This window comes from Scyliorhinus canicula, chromosome 18, assembly GCF_902713615.1.
Source record: "Scyliorhinus canicula chromosome 18, sScyCan1.1, whole genome shotgun sequence".
Lineage (NCBI taxonomy): Eukaryota > Metazoa > Chordata > Chondrichthyes > Carcharhiniformes > Scyliorhinidae > Scyliorhinus > Scyliorhinus canicula.
The window spans coordinates 96,433,682-96,452,382 of record NC_052163.1 but is presented as its reverse complement, the minus strand read 5'-3'; the positions used below and the strand labels follow the sequence as shown (position 1 = coordinate 96,452,382).

Here is an 18,701-nt window from a genome sequence, read left to right as displayed (position 1 = left end):
GTATAACGACTAGGAGATTTTCACAGTAACTTCATTGAAGTGTTAATGTAAGCCTACTTGTGACAATAAAGATTATTAATTGTCTTTGGACACATATAAATAGGGATCACCCTGGGAATTATATTTTGGTTTAGTTACTTAAATTTCCTTTGATGTTTTGTTTTAGCCACAGTGCACCATCATGGGCTGTCACCTCCTCTCATTCTTGTGTAATTTGATTATTGTTTTCTCAAAATAGCATAATTTATTCATTTGATCTTTTAATTTATCCCCTTTTATTTGATAATTTGTACTCGATTATAAATGGGGAACAGGGGCAGGTTACAGATATAGAGATATATGGATGAGGAAGACAATTAGGTCCGTCTGAGGTCCGTCATCCTATTATAGTCAACAGACCCCGTTACAAAGCCCAACTATTTCACAAAATATTCAAGAAAAGCCCAACTATTTCACAAAATATTTCACGTCTACTACTCCACCTTGGACTCAATACCAAGTTGATCACTGAAGAAAGCTTGACATCAGCTTTATTTCTCCAAGTATCTACTGCCACGGTATTTGAAATAATGTTCCAAATCTATCGATAGTTTCTATACCACAACTATTTTATATCTCTATTGTCAGTCTCATCCTTAAAAGGCGAATAGCACAGTTCGCTGTGTTTAAATGAGTCTGCGTGATCACAACAGCCTCGCAGCTAGGCTGTTGCCATGGTGATCATTAGGCCTCTCTTGCCCAGCTGCTCGTTGGCAGCGGGAATTGTGGGAATTCTCACAAGATGGCGGCGCCTGCGCTGGAGGTGGTGTTGAGCTGTGATGCCGGCGGCTCTCTATGGAACTGCAACGTGTGGGAGCCGCGCTCGGGGACCACGCTCAACAGCTACCGGGGCGGCAATACCTCGGCTCGTGGCCTGTGCATGCTGGCTGGCGAGTACCTCCTTGGAGCGCAGCTCGGCAAAAACTTTATCAACGTGTGGGAGCTGCAGAGGAAGGTGAGTGGCCGGCTGCAGTGGGGATATGAGTTGTCCCCCAGCTGGAGAACTCGGACTCCTTCCACCCAGGAACATGTCATGAGATCCGGCTAAGTGTCCGCAGAGAGATCTTGCGGTTTTAACTAGTCAGAATCCATTCGACACTAAACACGTGTGCGGACGGCTCAGCCAGGAACACGCATTGCTTTGCAGTTATCTGAATTTGCATAAAAATAGCAGTAGCATACCTTGTGCCTCCTCTGCCAATCAGTAAAATCATGTATGGCTAATCTTCTACCTCAGTGACAGACCTTCCCACACTATACCCATATCTGTCGATTCTATTATTCTTAAAACATCAGTTTCTGTCTTGTATATAACCAATAAACGAGTGTCCACAGCCACTGGGATAGCGAATTACAAAAAGTTTGAGTGAAGATTTTTTTTTCCTTATCTCCATCCTAAATGGTTGATCTCTTTGTGATTCTGACCCAGTCTGGTAAATTTTCATTGCAATCCCTTGAAGGCAAGTATATACTTCCTTGGGTACAGAGACTAAAACTGCACAGTACATAAGGCATGGTTGCATCAAGGTGCCATTCAAATGCAGTAAGAAATGAAATGAAAATCGCTTATTGTCACAAGTAGGCTTCAAATGAAGTTACTGTGAAAAGCCCCCAGTCGCCATATTCCGACGCTTGTTTGGGGAGGCTGGTACCGAAATTGAACAGTGCTGCTGTCCTGCCTTGGTCTGCTTTAAAATCCGGCTCTTTTAGCCCTGTGCTAAACCAGCCCCCAAGACTCTTATATTCCAGTCCCTTTTGATCATCTTTATTAGTGTCACAAGTAGTCTTACATTAACAGTGCAATGTAGTTACTGTGAAAATCCCCTAGTCGTTACACTCCGGTGCCTATTGTGTACACTGAGGGAGAATTCAGAATGACAATTCACCTAACAAGCTTTTCAAACTAAACAAGCTTAACAAGCTAGGGGCTTTTCACAGTAACTCAATTGAAGCCGACTTGTGACTATAAGGGATTATTATTATATGCATGTCTTTTGTGACTTGTGGGAGGAAACCGGAGCGCCCGGAGGAAACCCATGCAAACGTGGGGAGAATGTGCAGAATCCGCACAGACAGTGACCCAAGCTGGGAATCGAAGCTGGGACCCTGGTGCTGTGAAGCAACAATACTAACCACTGTGCTACCGTGCTGACCAAACTAATGACAGAACTAACGTTACTGTCACAGGTTGGGTGGGTACTACCAACCCTGGTGCATGAGTTTTAGTTTTTAAGGCTGTGTTTACAAATGTAAGACATTGGATGTGTACAATTTGTGTTGCAGGAAGCCTCTATGCCATAGCACAGAGTGACCTACTCAAATTCAGCACAATAGAAACCAAATCCAGTTTAATGTTTTATACTGGAAGTATCCTAATGTTTTGAGGGTTTACGTTGTCACTGGGTACAGTAGAGGCCAGTTCCTAGTGACGGTCAGCTCCAGGTCTTGCTCCTGAAAGTGCACCAGACGCTGCAACTGTCTCTTATATTTGCTTTCAACAAATGTCCAATGATATTTGAGAATGGACCAGTTGAAATCAAAGAAGAAAACAACATTGACATTGCTCGTGGAACTTCAGAATGCAGATTACATCGTCACCTCCACTCTCAAGAGAATCTCCAAGCTTCGCTTGACAACTTTGCGGAAGCATACCAAAGAATCGGTCTCAGCTTCAGCCTCAAGAAGACTCAAGTCCTTTACCAACATGCTCTCGGGCAAGATTTGGTCTCTGCATTCATCAAGGTCAATGGAGAAACTCCACCAAATGTGGAACATTTCCCATGCCTGGAGCCACCTCTCCTCTAAGGCTGACATTGATGCGGAGATCCAACATCGTATTCAATCTGTGAACACCTCTTCGGACGCCCAAGGTCAAGAGTCTTTGACATCCATGCTGACACCAAGATCCTGGAGTACAAGGTCCCCTGGCCCTTAGTGGGTTGTCCTCCCAACTCTTCAAATGACTTAAAAACTTGGACTATGTACAGACACCACCTGGAGAGGTATCATCAAAACTGAGACAGATTTTCAGTGGTTAGCACAACTGCTTCACAGCACCACGATCCCAGGTTCAATTCCTGGCTTGGTTCACTGTCTTTGTGCTGCCTGCACGTTCTCCCGGTGTCTGCGTGGGTGCTCCGGCTTCCTCCCACAGTCCAAAGATGTGCAGGTTAGGTGGATTGGCCATGCTAAATTGCGCTTAGTGTCCAGAAAGGTTAGGTGGGGTTACGGGGATAGGGTGGAGGTGTGGGCTTAAGTGGAGTGCTCTTTCCAAGGGCCGGCGCAGACTCCATGGGCCGAATAGCCTCCTTCTGCATTGTAAATTCTATGTTCTATGTTCTTGTGCCATTGGGAGGACAGGCGTGCTAACATCTGTTTACTTGAAGGAGCCGATGCACCAATATTCAGGTCATGATCATCCAAAACCAACTCTGCTGGGCAGACGTGCTTAGGATGTCCGAGTTCCGATTGCCAAAGCAAATTATCAGTGGTGAGCACTGCTGCCTATGGTGCTGAGGACCCAGGTTCGATCCCGTCCCCGGGTCACTGTCTGTGTGGAGTTTGCACATTCTCCCCATGACTGGGTGGGTTTCACCTCCACAACCCAAAGATGTACACGTTAGGTGAATTGGCCCCACTAAAATTGCCCCTTAATTAGACAGAAATTTTTGGGTACTCTAAATTTATTGAGTTTCTTAGATGAACATCATACCGTTAGCGAGTGATCGCCGAAGAAGATGAATGAGTCATTACAGCTTAGCTCAGAAAGAAGCTCGTTGTGTCTGTGCCGGCCATCAAGCGGCTGTCTATTCTAATCCCATTTTCCAGCACTTGGTCAGTAACCTTGCATGTCATGGCGTTTCAAGTGGTCATCTAAAATGCTGCTTAAATGTTGTGAGGGTTCCCGCCTCTACCACCTTTTCATAGAATCCCTACTGTGTAGAAGGAGGCCATTTGGCCCATCAAATCTGCACTGACCACCCAAAAGGGCACCTGAGTGCACTCGCCTGCCCTTTTCCCAGAACCCCGTCACCTAACCACATTTTTGGACTGTGGGAGGAAACTGGAGGAAACCGTGGAACCCCTGGACGGATGCAATGGAATCCAGGGTTGCAACAACCCAGGATTCGATACATTATTCCATATTGTGTGGGCAATGTCGCAATGCAGGGATCTAGAGCAGGAAGCTCTGCAGCGATTCAGAGAAACCAGAAATGAATGTTTACTTCCAATCTTGGCAACATTCTCATAAACCTCCTCTGTACCTTCTAATGTTATCACATCTTTCCTGCAATGCAGTAACCAGAAATATACATAACACTCTCTTGATGTGTTCCAACTAGTGTCTTCTACAGTTCTAGCATAACGTCCTGTTCATATCTCTGGCCCTCGGCCTTGCATGCCGTTTTGACCACCGTACCTACCTGTCCTGTTACTTTCAAGGATCTGTTTTCTTGCTCACAATCACATAACCAATTTTCATAGCAGTTGCAAACTCATTATGTCCCCTCATTGTTGGCTGTCCCTTGAGTTGATGTCTGCACAGAGTTGTGGGTTTATCCCATGGGTCGCCATGTGCCTGAACAGGCTGATTCTTGACCCACAGATCTTTGGGCACGTAGGGCAGCATTTGTTTCATTCTTGCTGGCACTGTAACACCTCATTTAAGATGTGACTCAACATGTGATGCACCATGGCTGCATGGTGAAGCAGTGGTTAACACTGCTGCCTTATGGCGTCACGGTTCCAGGTTCGATCCCGGCTTTGGGTCACTGTCCGTGTGGAGTTTGCACATTCTCCCTGTGTCTGATGGGTCTCACCCCCACAACCCAAAAGGATGTGCAGCGTAGGTGGATTAGCCACACTAAATTGCCCCTTAATTGGAAAATAAAATAATTGGATACTCTAAATTTATTTTTTAAAAATTAAAAAAGACGTGATGCACCTTGACGAGCAAGCTCTTCCATTAGTGTCAATGCTGTCATGCTTCAAGGAGAGCTTCAGAGTTGAAAAGATCTTTGAAACATTATTGTTGCCCATCCCTGGATGTTGGCCAATTGGGAGTTGAGAAAACAGAATCTGACCACTGTTGGGTAGAATGTAAATAGTATAGTTGCTTGCTTGACCTATTATGGATTTTGGGGTGTCTGGATTTCTTCTCTTCCCACCCCCTTCCTCCCCATCACCGCCACCACAACCTCCAATCACCTCAGAGTGACCTTGAGTCACCTTGAGTCAACCTCCAATCACCTTGAGTGAGTCACACACACGAGATGTGGCATCTTAAAGCAATTGAAGGATTGTGTGAAGTTTCTTCACGGTAGCATGGTGGTTAGCATCAATGCTTCACAGCTCCAGGGTCCCAGGTTCGATTCCCAGCTGGGTCACTGTCTGTGTGGAGTCTGCACGTCCTCCCCGTGTGTGCGTGGGTTTCCTCCGGGTGCTCCGGTTTCCTCCCACAGTCCAAAGATGTGCGGGTTAGGTGGATTGGCCATGCTAAATTGCCCGTAGTGTAAGGTTAATGGGGGGATTGTTGGGTTACGGGTATACAGGTTACGTGGGGTGATCATTGTTCGGCACAACATCGAGGGCCGAAGGGCCTGTTCTGTGCTGTACTGTTCTATGTTCTATGTTCTATGTTCTTGGGCAAACAAATCTTTGGAGCACAATCCACAGAACCTCACCATTTGCTGAGTCAAATGCTTTGGTCAGGTTGTTACCACCACGTGAGGAGGGGTAAAAATAACTCCAAGTCTGACTGTAACTGGGTTGTGCTTTGCCAATATTGCAAGAATCTCACTATGTATATTTTCAAACCATAAAGGACTAGCCAGACAGGTTTCTGAGTTTATGCATAGAACGAGACAGTACTTCCCAAATTAAAAAAAAAGGTAGATAAATTGCACCTCACACATTCCTTGGGCCCATACACATAGCAGTACAGATGGTAGAATAAGCAGATTGGCTCAAAGATGTTTGTGAAGAAGATGAACAATCAAAAAATATATATGGTTAACTGGCTGGTCTCGATGAGATGATTCAATGTTGTGACTGTTTTGTTTAGTTGCCTTCTTGTATGCGGCAGATTTTATCCCCAACGATCTCAGTTTGGGGTAAATTTTCTCTTCTTGGGATCATTGCTTTGCAAATCCATGTGCAATAATTTAAGGAGAGAAATAGCGGGTGGAATTCTCCAACCCCCCGCCGGGTCGGAGAATTGCTGGCAGGCCGCGCAAATCGCACCCGGGGCGCGATTCTCCACAGAGCGGCGAATCAGCGCCACTGGGGCCGGTGTGGTCGGCGCGGGGCCGGTGTGGTCGGCGCGGCGCCGGTCGGGGTATGCGGTGACTCTCAGGCACTGGCCACGCACCGATTCTCCGTCCCGGATGGACCGAGCGGTCATCACCAAAAAGTCGAGTCCCGCCGGCGCCATTCTAACATCCTCTGAGCCGGCGGGACCTCGGCGTTGAAGGGTCCGGGAGCGGCCTGGGGAGGGGGGTCCGTAGTGGGCTGGCCCGCGATCGCGGCCCACCAATCGGCGGGCCTGTCTCTCTTTCGGGGCGCCTCCTTTCCTCCGCGCCAGCTCCTGCAGCCCTGCGCATTTGGCGTGGGGAAGAAGGCCACTGCACATGCACTAGTTGGTGCCAGGTTCACGCCGGGATCGGCAGCTGGAGCGGCATGAGCCGCTCCAGCGCCGTGCTACCCCAATGTGGCCCAGAGAATCAAGTCTCGGGACTTGATTCTCTTTTTTACACCGTTTTTACACCGGCGTCGGCACTTAGCCGGTCGGTGGAAGAATTGCGCCCACCTTTTCAGTACAGCATTCTGATCTCTTTTTGTGATCTTTTTGGCTTGGTAAAACAGTTTTTAAAAGCTCCGCTGGCTGTATTTTGCAGAGGAATTTGATTACCATGTCTGTTGTCATTATTTTGTTGATCAAGTAATTGTATTCTGATGTTTCATCTCTGAAACATTTGAAGAGTTTCAAGATATGAAATCCAACAGGAGGTAGGGTCTTTCGCATTCCTTGGGGTTTGAGTGTCTGTTCCCATTACATCCCAACTGAGTGAAATATTAATTGTATATTCTGGCTGGCTAGCATTCTTCCATTATTTTAATAGTATTACAGTTTATTGTTTTTTTTAAATCCAGCCAGAAAAAGGAGAATTAGAAATTGGATTTTTTTTAATGCAATTCGAAAATCGCTTATTGTCACAAGTAGGCTTCAAATGAAGTTGCTGTGAAAAGCCATGAGTCGCCACATTCTGGCGCCTGTTCGGGGAGGCTGGTATGGGAATTGAACCATGCTGCTGGCCTGCCTGGGTCTACTTTAAAAGCCAGCTCTTTAGCCCTGTGCTAAACCAGCCCCAATTCTATCCTTGCAACAAGGTAGAAATGCAATGAAGATTGATTCCTGATACTAGGCCGAATTATCCGACCCCACGGGGGTCGGAGAATTGCCCGCGGCCGGCGTCAATCCCGCCCCCGGCGTGTCTCGAATTCTCCGGCCCCCGAGATTCGGCGGGGGCGGGAATCACGCCGCGCCGGTCGGCGGGCCCCCCGCGGCGATTCTCCAGCCCGCGATGGGCCAAAATCCAGCCCCTGACAGGCCATTTCCGCCGGCGTGGTTTAAACCACCTCTGGTGCAGGTGGGATTGGCGGCGCGGGTGGGCTCCGGGGTCCTGGGGGGGGGGGGGGGGGGGGGGGGGGGGGGGGGGGGGGGGAGGGAGAGGGGGGGCACGGGACGATCTGACCCCGGGGGGGGCTCCCATGGTGGCCTGGCCCGCGATCGGGGCCCACCAATTGGCGGGCGGGCCTGTGCCGCGGGGGCACTCTTTTTCTTCCGCCCCGCCGCGGTCTTCACCATGGCGGGGGCGGAAGAGACCCCCTCCCCAGCGCATGTGCCGGTATGATGTCAGCAGCCGCTGACGCACCGACGCATGTGCGGACTTCCGCCGGTCAGCGAATGCCTTTCGGCCCCGGCTGGCGGGGCGCCAAAGGCCGTTCGTGCCAGCCGTCGGAGCAGGTGCCACTCCGGCGCGGGCCTAGCCCCTCAATGTGAGGGCTTGGCCCCTAAAGGTGCGGAGAATTCCGCACCTTTGGGGAGGCCCGACGCCGGAGTGGTTCACGCCACTCTGTCCCGCCGGGTAGGGGAGGATCCCGGACATTGTTCTCAACAGTTTTCTTGGATATGTCTGGCAATAAAGACTACGTTGGAGGTTCCTCTGGCAGGACTGAAGCCACACTGTCTGGATGGATTTCTTCAGCCACAGAAAGTAGGCACTTCAGGAGAATGTGTGTTAGGATTTTCCCTATTATGGACAAGAAGGGAATACCTCAATAAAAGCCAAAATACTGTGGATGCTGGAGATGTGAAATAAAAACAGGGGTGCTGGAAAGACTCCGCAGGTTTGGAAGCATCTGGGGAGAGAAACAGAGTTAATATTTCAAGCCCAGTCGGACCCTTCTTGAGAAGAAAAATCAGATTGGATTTGAAACGTTAGCTCTATTTCTCTCCACACAAATGCTGCCAGATCTGCTGAGTTTTTCCAGCATATTCTATTTTTATTAAGGAAAGTGCCAAGGGCAGTGCGGTAGCACAGTGGTTAGCATAACTTCTTCACAGCTCCAGGGTCCCAGGTTCGATTCCAGGTTTGGGTTACTGTCTGTGTGGAGTTTGCACATTCTACCCGTGTGTGCGTGGGTTTCCTCCGGGTGCTCCAGTTTCCTCTCTCAGTCCAAAGATGCGCAGGTTAGGTGGATTGGCCATGATAAATTGCCCTTAGTGTTGGGTGGGGTTACTGGGTTATGGGGATAGGGTGGAGGTGTAGGGTTGGGTAGGGTGCTCTTTCCAAGAGCCGGTGCAGACTCGATGGGCTAAATGGCCTCCTCCTGCACTATAAATTCTATGAAATCTATTAAATAGTTTCCAAGCCTGATTTACCTCCTGTCTTGGAGATGGTTAGAGTTGGCACATCCCTGAAGTTCTATTTCCTCTCGAGTTTGTACAATGAGTGCTTTGGAGTCTTGGTGGGAGCAAAAGCCCACTAACTTGGAAGACCTCAGCTGGAATGCCATCGAGGCTGCACACTTTCGTATATCAATTCTCATATCATCTGCAAACCATGTACAGTAGTTAAGAAAAACAAGTATGAGAAATTGGATGACATAAAATGAAGTGAGGGAGGAAATATTGAGTTGTTTAGCAAACCATGCCTCCTACATTTAAATCTAATTCATTGAAATGGGGAACAAGAAGGGACCCCAATACAGAACCCTACAAAACCCCACTGGAAACAGATTTCCAGTCGTGAAAACATCCATCAACTGTAGCCCTTTGATTCCTGCCACTGAGCCAATTTTGGATTCCACATTCCTTTGGTTCACATAAACTTTTTAATTTTCTGACCAGTCTTTCACATGGGTCCAAAAGCCTTGCTGAAATTCATGCAGATGTCCTCAAATGTATCACCCTTATCCATCCCCCTTGTTGTTTCACCCCCGAAAAAATCAATCCAGTTAGTCAGGCAAATCTATGTCGACTGTTCTTGATTAATTGGTGCCCTTTCTAAATGGCAATTTATACTGCCTCTCAGGATTTTCTCCAATAATTTGTCCACGCCCGAGGTTAGGCTGACTAGGCCTGTAATTTCTCAATATATCCCCTCCTCCCTTTTTAAACAAAAGTACAATTTCGCAGTCCTTCAGTCCCCTGCAGAGAGGAATGGAAAATGATGGTTAGAGCTTCCATTATTTCTTCCCTTACTTCCCTCAGCGGGGATACATTTAATCCAGGCCTGTTGCTTTCTCCACTTTGAACAATGCTAAACAACTCAATATTTCCTCCCTCACTTCATTTTATGTCATCCAATTTCTCATACTTGTTTTTCTTAACTACTATGTCTGTTGTACTCCTCTTTTACAAAAGCAGGCACTTATGTATTCACTAAGAACCATGCCCACATCATCTGTCTCCTTACACAAATTACCTTATTGGTCCCTGACCGACCCTTTCCTTTGCACGGCAGCACAGTGGTTAGCATTGTTGCTTCACAGCACCAGGGTCCCAGGTTTGATTCCCGGCTTAGGTCACCTGTCTGAAGTCTGCACGTTCTCCCCGAGTCTGCGTGGGTTTCCTCCGGTCCTCCAGTTTCCTCCCATAAGTCTCAAGACATGCTTGATTGGTCAATTGGGCATTCTGAATTCTCCCTCTGTGTCCTGAACAGGCGCCGGAGTGTTTCGACTAGAGGATTTTCACAGTAACTTCATTGCAGTGTTAATGTAAGCCTAGTTCTGACAATAGTAAAGATTAATATTGATCCTTTTGCTCTCAATGCATTTATAAGATATCTTTGGATTTTCCTTGCTTTTACTTGCCAGAATGTTTCATACCTCCATCTTGCTTTCCTAGTTTTCTTTTTACTATCACCCTTGCAATTTCTATACTACCTTAGGCTTCTCATAGTATTGAGCCGTTGACATCTGACGTCAGCTTTTTTTTGCTTATCCTACTTTATATGCTCTGAAATCCAGTGCAGCATCTCAAATTAACTTTTTAAAATTCATGCATTATCCTTGGTAAAAATTGCACCAATGTTTGAATGTGTCTTGGCGTGTCTTTTCTCACTGAAAACTGATGGCAATCCTTGGTTCAGAGTAAGATTCTGTGGTTAATGCATTGTTAACAGTAGTACCAGTGAATGACCGTTGAGTTCTGTTTCAATGGAGAATAATTGGAAATGTTCTGTGACTGAGCACCTTTACCTTCTCATAATTTAGGATCAGCTGCAGCAGAAGATCATTTGTCCTGGGGTCGTGACCTGTCTCGCTGCATCACCTAATGGGCTTCATGTTACTGCTGGGATTGGAGAGAGCATCTACTTGTGGGAGGTAAATGTTTCCTCTTGAACACTGAAACTGTAAAGTTTCCATGTAATGATTGCTGACTTCAGGTATCATTTATACAGAATTGGGATTTGGACAAAAACACACAAAAGCAGCTTCAGGTTTAATTTATAGAGAGTTCTTGTGTCGAGTTCTGTAAAAGCCTTGAAGTGAATAGAAATTTTGCATTCCCCAAGCTAAACAGTTAAGAAAAAGAAAGCTGCAATTTTCTGGCCTTGCCTGTCGTTGGGATCTTCTGGTCCCGGCTGATCCCCCATAGCGGATCCTGCTACAGCAGGACCGGAAAATCCCAGCCAATGTCTTGTTTCTAAATTGTCAATTCCAGTTATGATTGATCGAAAACGTCATTACATAGTCATGGAAAAATATCACATTAAAATTTGACCTGCTGGTTTTGTTTTTGAGGTGCATCAGTGATCACTTTGCTGTAGAATTTGTAGAAGCTGATTGGTTATTCGAGTTAAATTGACTGAAATTGGATTGGATTGGATTGGATTTGTTTATTGTCACGTGTACCGAGGTACAGTGAAAAGTATTTTTCTGCAAGCAGCTCAACAGATCATTCAGTACATGGGAAGAAAAGGGAATTGAACAGAATTCAAGAAAATACATGAGAATACATAATAGGGCAACACAATATATACAATGTACTACATAAGCATTGGCATCGGATGAAGCAGACAAGGTTGTAGTGTTAATGAGGACAGTCCATAAAAGGGTCATTTAGGAGTCTGGTGACAGTGGGGAAGAAGCTGTTTTTGAGTCTGTTCGTCCGTGTTCTCAGACTTCTGAATCTCCTGCCCGATGGAAGAAGTTGGAAAAGTGAGTAAGCCGGGTGGGAGGGATCCTTGATTATGCTGCCTGCTTTCCCCCGGCAGCGGGAGGTGTAGATGGAATCAATGGATGGGAGGCAGGTTTGTGTGATGGACTGGGCGGTATTCACGACTCTCTGAAGTTCCTTGCGGTCCTGGGCCGAGCAGTTGCCATACCAGGCTGTGATGCAGCCCGAGAGGATGCTCTCTATAGTGCATCTGTAAAAGTTGGTAAGGGTTAATGTGGACATGCCAAATTTCCTTAGTTTCCTGAGGAAGTAAAGGCGCTGTTGTGCTATCTTGGTGATAGAGTCGACGTGGGTGGACCAGGATAAATTGCCAGGTTCTGTAACTGGAAGCAGTTCTTTAAAATAACCACAATGTGGCACTCTGCGCATTCAGTCAGAAAAAAATCCTACCTCACATTCTTAATCGGGGTTAATTTTTTTTTGTTTTATAGTTGTAATGGTTAAATGTAGTGCAGTTCAAGGCTGTTAATTGAGGTAACCCGAGTGAAGCTGAAATCAGAATTAACAAAATGGAAAACAAACAGCAGATGTTGGAAATCTAAAGCAGAAACAGAAAATGACAGAAACATTCAGTTAGTCAGGAAGCATATGTGGATAGCAAATTTCCAGCATCTTGTTTGTATTGCTGCACATTCCCCCCTGTGTCTGCATGGGTCTCACCCCCACAATCCAAAAAGATGTGCAGGGTAGATGGATTGTCCATGTTAAATTGCCCCATAATTAGAAAAAAATATAATTGGGTACAATAAATTAATATTTTTAAAAATCTTGTTTGTATTGCTTAAATCCCCCCCCCCCCCCACCTTCTCAAACAAGGACCTGGCCCTTTGTTTTGTCTTCAGCCTCTCTAAGCTACTTGGATTTGTCTAACTATCCTTGTACATTCTCTCAATCTTTTTAGTGAGAGCTACTGGTCATGCCAGTGTTTCCACTCCCATCACTCAGCACAAGTCAGAGACTTGGGAAGATCGTGAATGTGTGTTTCTGCACAGGAATAAAGTACAAGTGTAGAATCTCGTACTGGTACTTCCATTTAGCTAATAAACTGAAAATCTGAGGAGGTGGAATCTTGGTGAGCTGTTTAGTCAGAACTCACCAGTGGTCTTGTCAGAAATTTGGATCCTTGGGCATACGAAATGAGCAGCTCATTTCTGTGACACTATTGCTCAGTACAAGTAGAAAGCACCACACATATATTACCTCTTGTTATTGAATTGCATGTTTTTAATTTGCAAAGGATTGGTAGTTGGTTAACTCCGCACAAATTAATATTCTCAAGTTAATTTTGCTGGAGGCTTTCTTAGTTCAAATTATTTTAAGTGAATATAGAATCAAAATATTTTGATGCAGCATGGCATGAGATGGAAGTATTTGGATTTACACTCATGGACATTGTAAATTGGATTGCAGCTGAATCATTGGAGAAGAGGTAGAAAGTGCAAATGGTGCAGTGATCAGATGCTATGTTCTTATTTAGGAAATATATGGAGGTGATAACCCAAGACTGTTTTGATTTTATAGGTTTACGACAAAATTGTGCCCTGGGCCCAGGAAATATCTTTCTTGTGTCCACAGTACTTTTTGAACAAGTGCCATTGTGAATAGTGTAAAGGATATATGGTGCGAATGTTTTGCTTTGTTGTTTTCAGGTATCGACTGGAAATCTTCTGCTCACATTGAATAGGCATTACCAGGACCTGACATGCATTCGCTTCACTGATGACAGCAGCCACTTGATCTCGGGAGGGAAGGATAATCTTGTGCTGGTGTGGAGTTTGTGCAGGTACTGGGTTAAATAGGAGATGCTATAAGGGTGTCTGACTTCAGTGAGGGGGATCTACAGTTTGGCTGCCACCTAACGCAGCTGGTACTCATACTTCCTTACTGTTATGACCTACAGCTGTAATTCTTGGTCATTTTCTATTCTAGAATGTAACAGGCCTACTGAGAGACCCTCAAGTTATTGACCAAAGGAGGTGGACATATTTAAAATCAAACTTTTTATTATCTTCTATTTGAGTTGAAATTCTGAGTCCATGCTTTTGTTACTCCAAGAGTTGATTATTTCAGCATATTCCTGGCATGCTTCACGCCTTCCATTGCTGGCAAGTTTGAGGTAATCCTAAACTCTTGCACCAAATCCTGTACTCCACCATTCCAATGCTCGCTCGTTGACTTACTTTGGCTTCTTGGTTTCAAACTTTTCATCCTCGTTAGCTTCTTGTATGTCCCCAATTTTAATCCGTCCATTAGTGATTTCTTCTGAGGCCCTAGAATAGCTTTCCTAAACATCTGCACATCTCTTCCTCTTTGATCAGACTTGGTCATCTGCCTTCTGATTATCTTATATTATTTTGTATAGGATTTTGTTTGATAGCGCTCCTGTGAGGCACTTCGGGATGTTTTACAACATAAAGTTGCTATAAAGGTACATATTATACTTTATATGGGGCAGCTTCCCTGGTTAGCTCTTCCATTAAAATTAACAGGATGGAAAATCACAAGCGATACCATTGTATGTTCCCTGAGAGAACGCATCATTATTTTTCTCCATAGGCCTCTCAATTGCTTATGGTGGAGTTTTGTGGGCTGCATAATGACAACTGCAAAATAAAACACTGAAATCACACAATCATTTTCCTCTACAAGGCAAATTATAAGATGAGCAGAATAACTTTTGTATAGTTGGCAGTGCAAAATATTGATCGTCCCTGTCCACACTGTATTGTTTAAATTTGGAAGAGAGTGAGTCACCATAGTAGCTCTGCAACCTACATATGGGCAGTCCTCTAATTGTTCTGACCACAGATCAACAACATTACCAATCTGTGATGCTGGTTCCAACCTTCCCAGCAGGTCTTTGTGACAAATTTGCACTATTATAGGGCAGTGACTGGAATGAATGTTGTGGCTCTTTAAAAAGATATTGGAGCATAATTAGGCCCCGAAAGAAAATAACATGAGTGACTGACGCTGTCGGGAACTCGGCTCATCGGGGTGGAGTATCGAGGGAGGGCCTCGGGTGACGTCCTGAGGCCGTCTCGAAGGCATGCGGCGTACTCTGCGAGTATGCCGTTTTGGAGGGGGTGGAGCATCGCAAAAGCGGCGCCGTCCCCGATTTCGGCGCCAATGGGGATTCTCCGGCCAAATGCGATTTTGGCGTCGGGAGACCAGAGATTCCCGCTCATTGTATTGTAAAACAAACTTTATTACTAACACAGTATTATAATCTCCAACATCACAAATAGCTTACAATTACCCCATAAAAAAATAAAATACTCAATCTTTATTCCTACTAAATAACAAAAGAAAAACCATCTCAATCCACAGAGGAATACTTGCTTTACAAAGATATTCTTTGAGAAGAGATCTGTTGACAAAGCTTTACAGAAAATATCTGACCCCTGACAGAAATTTTGACTGTCTTCAAAAGCTGTTTTTAATCTGGTTTGGTTCAGCAGCCCTTGTCCTCCGACAAGTCGGCACTGCTTTAAAGACTATTAATTTCTTTTTAACGAACAGTAGAGAGCAAATCTTGACTTGTGCCAGCTTTATCCAGAACTGAACTGAAAATGCTTTCTCAAAATGCTTGATGCCTTCGCTCCACCCAGCAATGACATCCTCTCACCAGGCTGTAAATTAATTAACTCCCCAGGGAATCCCCTTAATCGAAGCAAAATTGCAATGTTTAATTGCACCTCTGGCTCCCAAAAGCTTTGTTGCCTTTCAACCTAAGAATCTTTTAAAACATGATTTCAGCAGTCAAACACACTCTAGTCCAAGCTTTTAACCCCTACTTCCCCAAATACTTATAATATATTAAGGGCAGCACGGTAGCATAGTGGTTAGCACAGTTGCTTCACAGCTCCAGGGTCCCGGCTTGGGTCACTGTCTGTGCAGAGTCTGCACGTTGTCCTCATGTCTGCATGGGTTTCCTCCGGGTGCTCCGGTTTCCTCCCACAGTCCAAAGATGTGCAGGTAAGGTGGATTGGCCATGCTAAATTGCCCTGTGTCCAAAAAGGTTGGGTTACGGGGAGGGTGGGGTGAGGGCTTGGGCAGGGTGCTCTTTCCAAGGGCTGGTGCAGACTCGATGGGCTGAATGGCCTCCTTCTGCACTGTAAATTCTATTCCGCTGCTGCCCATGGCGGCAGCAGCGGAAAGGCCGGCACCTGTTTTCTCAGAAGTCTCGCACCTGCAAATACCTAAAACCGTTTCCTGCTGGCTATTTAAATTTTTCCTCCAAATCTTTCAAGCTGGGAAAGCTCCCGTCTATAAATAGATCCCCCATCCTTCTAATTCCTGCCCTCTGCCAACTCCGAAACCTGCCATCTAGCCTACCCGGTACAAACCTATGGTTATTATAAATCGAGTTCCAAATCGATGCTACCTCCAATCTCTTATGTCTCCTCCGTTGCCCCCAGAGTCTCAGAGCCGCCACCACCACTGGACTTGGGGAGTATTGGCCCGGCGGGATTGGAAGAGGTGCCGTTATCAGTGCTCCCAAACTGATGTCTTTACATGACGCCGCCTCCATCCGTTCCTATGCCGTCCCCTCCCCCACTACCCACTTCCGAATCACGGCTATATTAGCCACCCAGTAGTAATTGCAGAAGTTCGGCAGCGCCAACCCACCCTCCCCCCGACTGCACTCCAGCAACACTTTCTTCACTCTTGGGGTTTTACCCGCCCACACAAAGTCCAAAATGATCTTATTCACCCGCTTGAAAAAGGCCTTAGGGATGAAGACGGGGAGGTACGGAAAGACAAACAGAAATCTGGGGAGGACCGTCATTTTCACGGTCTGTACCCTCCCCGCCAGTGATAGCGGGAGCATGTCCCATCTCTTGAAGTCCCCTTCCATTTGTTCTACCAACCAGGATAGGTTTAACTTGTGCCAGTACCTCCCATTTCCTGGATTCCCAGATATTGAAAGCTCTTCCCTACCATTCTAAGCCGCAGCTCTCCCAGTCTCTTAGCCTGTCCTCTTCCCTGGATCGCAAACATCTCGCTTTTCCCCCATGTTCAATTTAGACCCCGAAAAATTGCCATATTCCCCCAAGATCCAACGGGTCCGAAATGTACAAGAGCAGGTCATCTGCGTAGAGTGAGACCCGGTGCTCTCTCTCTCTCTCTCTCTCTCCCCCCCCCCCCCCCCCCCCCCCCCCCCAGTCCTTTCTAGTTCCTAGAGGCTCTTAACGCCATGCTATGGCCAGAGCAAACCATAGCGGGGAGAGGGGACACCCTTGTCTCATCCCTCGGTGTAGTTTAAAATACCCCGACCTCGGCGGGTCGTACGCACACTCACTACTGGTGCCTGATAGAGCAACCGCACCAGGTCAATGAAGCCCTCACCAAACCCAAACCTTCTTAGCGCCTCCTACAGGTAATTCCACTCCACCCGATTAAATGAAATGAAAATTGCTTATTGTCACGAGTAGGCTTCAATGAAGTTACTGTGAAAAGCCCCTAGTCGCCACATTCCAGCGCCTGTCCGGGGAGGCTGGTACGGGATTAAAAGCCTTCTCTGCATCCATCACTACCACCACCTCCACCTCCTCTCCTTCTGAGGACATTGAGAAGCCTTTGAACATTGGTTTAGAGTTGCCTGCCCTTAACAAATCCCGTCTCGTCTTCCCCTATCACCCCCGGGACACAGTCCCCTATCCTTGTGGCCAGTATCTTAGCCAGCAGTTTGGCATCCACATTTAGCAGAGAAATCGGCCTGTATGACTCTCATTGCTCCGGATCCTTCTCCCGTTTCAGAATCAATGAAATCGAGGCCTGCGACATTGTTGGGGGGAGGACTCCCTTCTCTCTTGCTTCATTAAATGTCCTCACCAGCAGTGGGCTCAATCTCTCTGAAAACGTCTTATAGAATTCCACTGGATAGCCATTAGGCTCGGGGCCTTGCCCGACTGCATGCCCTTCAGCCCCTTGATTATTTCCTCAGTCCCAATTGGGGCTCCCAGCCCTTCCACCAGGTCCTCCTCCACCCTTGAACCTCAACTGATCCAAAAACTGCCTCATCCCCTCCACCCCAGCCGGGGGTTCCGACTCATATAATTTACTAAAGAAGTCCTTAAACACCTCGTTTACCCCCGCTGGGTCCTGGACAGTATTACAGTCTCTACTCTTTACTTTACCTATCTCCCTCGCCGCCTCTCTTTTTCTGAGCTGGTGCGCCAACATTCTGCTTGCCTTTTCCCCATACTCATAGATCGCCCTCCTTGCCTTCTTCAACTATTCCAGTGCTTTCCCTGTGGTCAACAGCCCAAACTCCGCCTGTAGCCTCCGCCGCTCCCTCAGTAGCCCCGCATCCGGGGCCTCCGAGTGTCTCCTGTCCACCTGGAGTATCTCCTCAACTAACCTGTCCCTCTCAGCCAATTCCACCTTTTTCTCTGTGGGCCCGTATCAAGATTAGTTCCCCTCTGACTGTTGCCTTCAAAGCTTCCCAGACCATCGCTGCAGAGACTTCCCCTGTATCATTTGTTTCCAGGTAGTTCTGGATGGACTTGTTAACCTGCCCACGGAGCGATTCGTCCGCTAGCAGCCCCACATCCAGTCTCCACAGTGGGCGTTGCCCTCTCTCCACACTAACCCGTAGATCCACCCAGTGCGTGGCATGATCCGACACTGCGATTGCCGTATCCACCACCTTCGGTATTAGCGCCCTGCTCAACAAAAAAGTCAATGTGAGAGTATACCTTGTGGACATGTGAAAAACAGGAAAACTCCTTCGTCCTCGGACATGCAAACCCCCATGGGTCTACTCCCCCCATCTGTTCCATAAAACCCTTCAATTCCTTTGCTGCAGCCGGCCTCTTCCCTGTCCTGGATTTTGACCGGTCCAATTCCAGATTAATGACTGTATTGAAGTCCCCTCCCATGATCAGGTTATGTGACTCTTAAGTCTGGG

General features: G+C 46.6%; 1 protein-coding gene across 1 annotated transcript in view; it reads left to right on the top strand.

The window, feature by feature from the left end:
- Positions 1-756: 756 nt before the first annotated feature.
- wdr18 (WD repeat domain 18) overlaps positions 757-18,701 on the top strand; it is a 241,870-nt gene continuing 223,925 nt past the window's right edge. Inside the window, exons 1-3 of the mRNA XM_038777006.1 lie at positions 757-994; positions 10,819-10,929; positions 13,435-13,568. Of these exons, the coding sequence (XP_038632934.1) occupies positions 782-994; positions 10,819-10,929; positions 13,435-13,568 (458 nt within the window). The 5' untranslated portion in view covers positions 757-781. The remainder of the gene's footprint in view (positions 995-10,818; positions 10,930-13,434; positions 13,569-18,701) is intronic.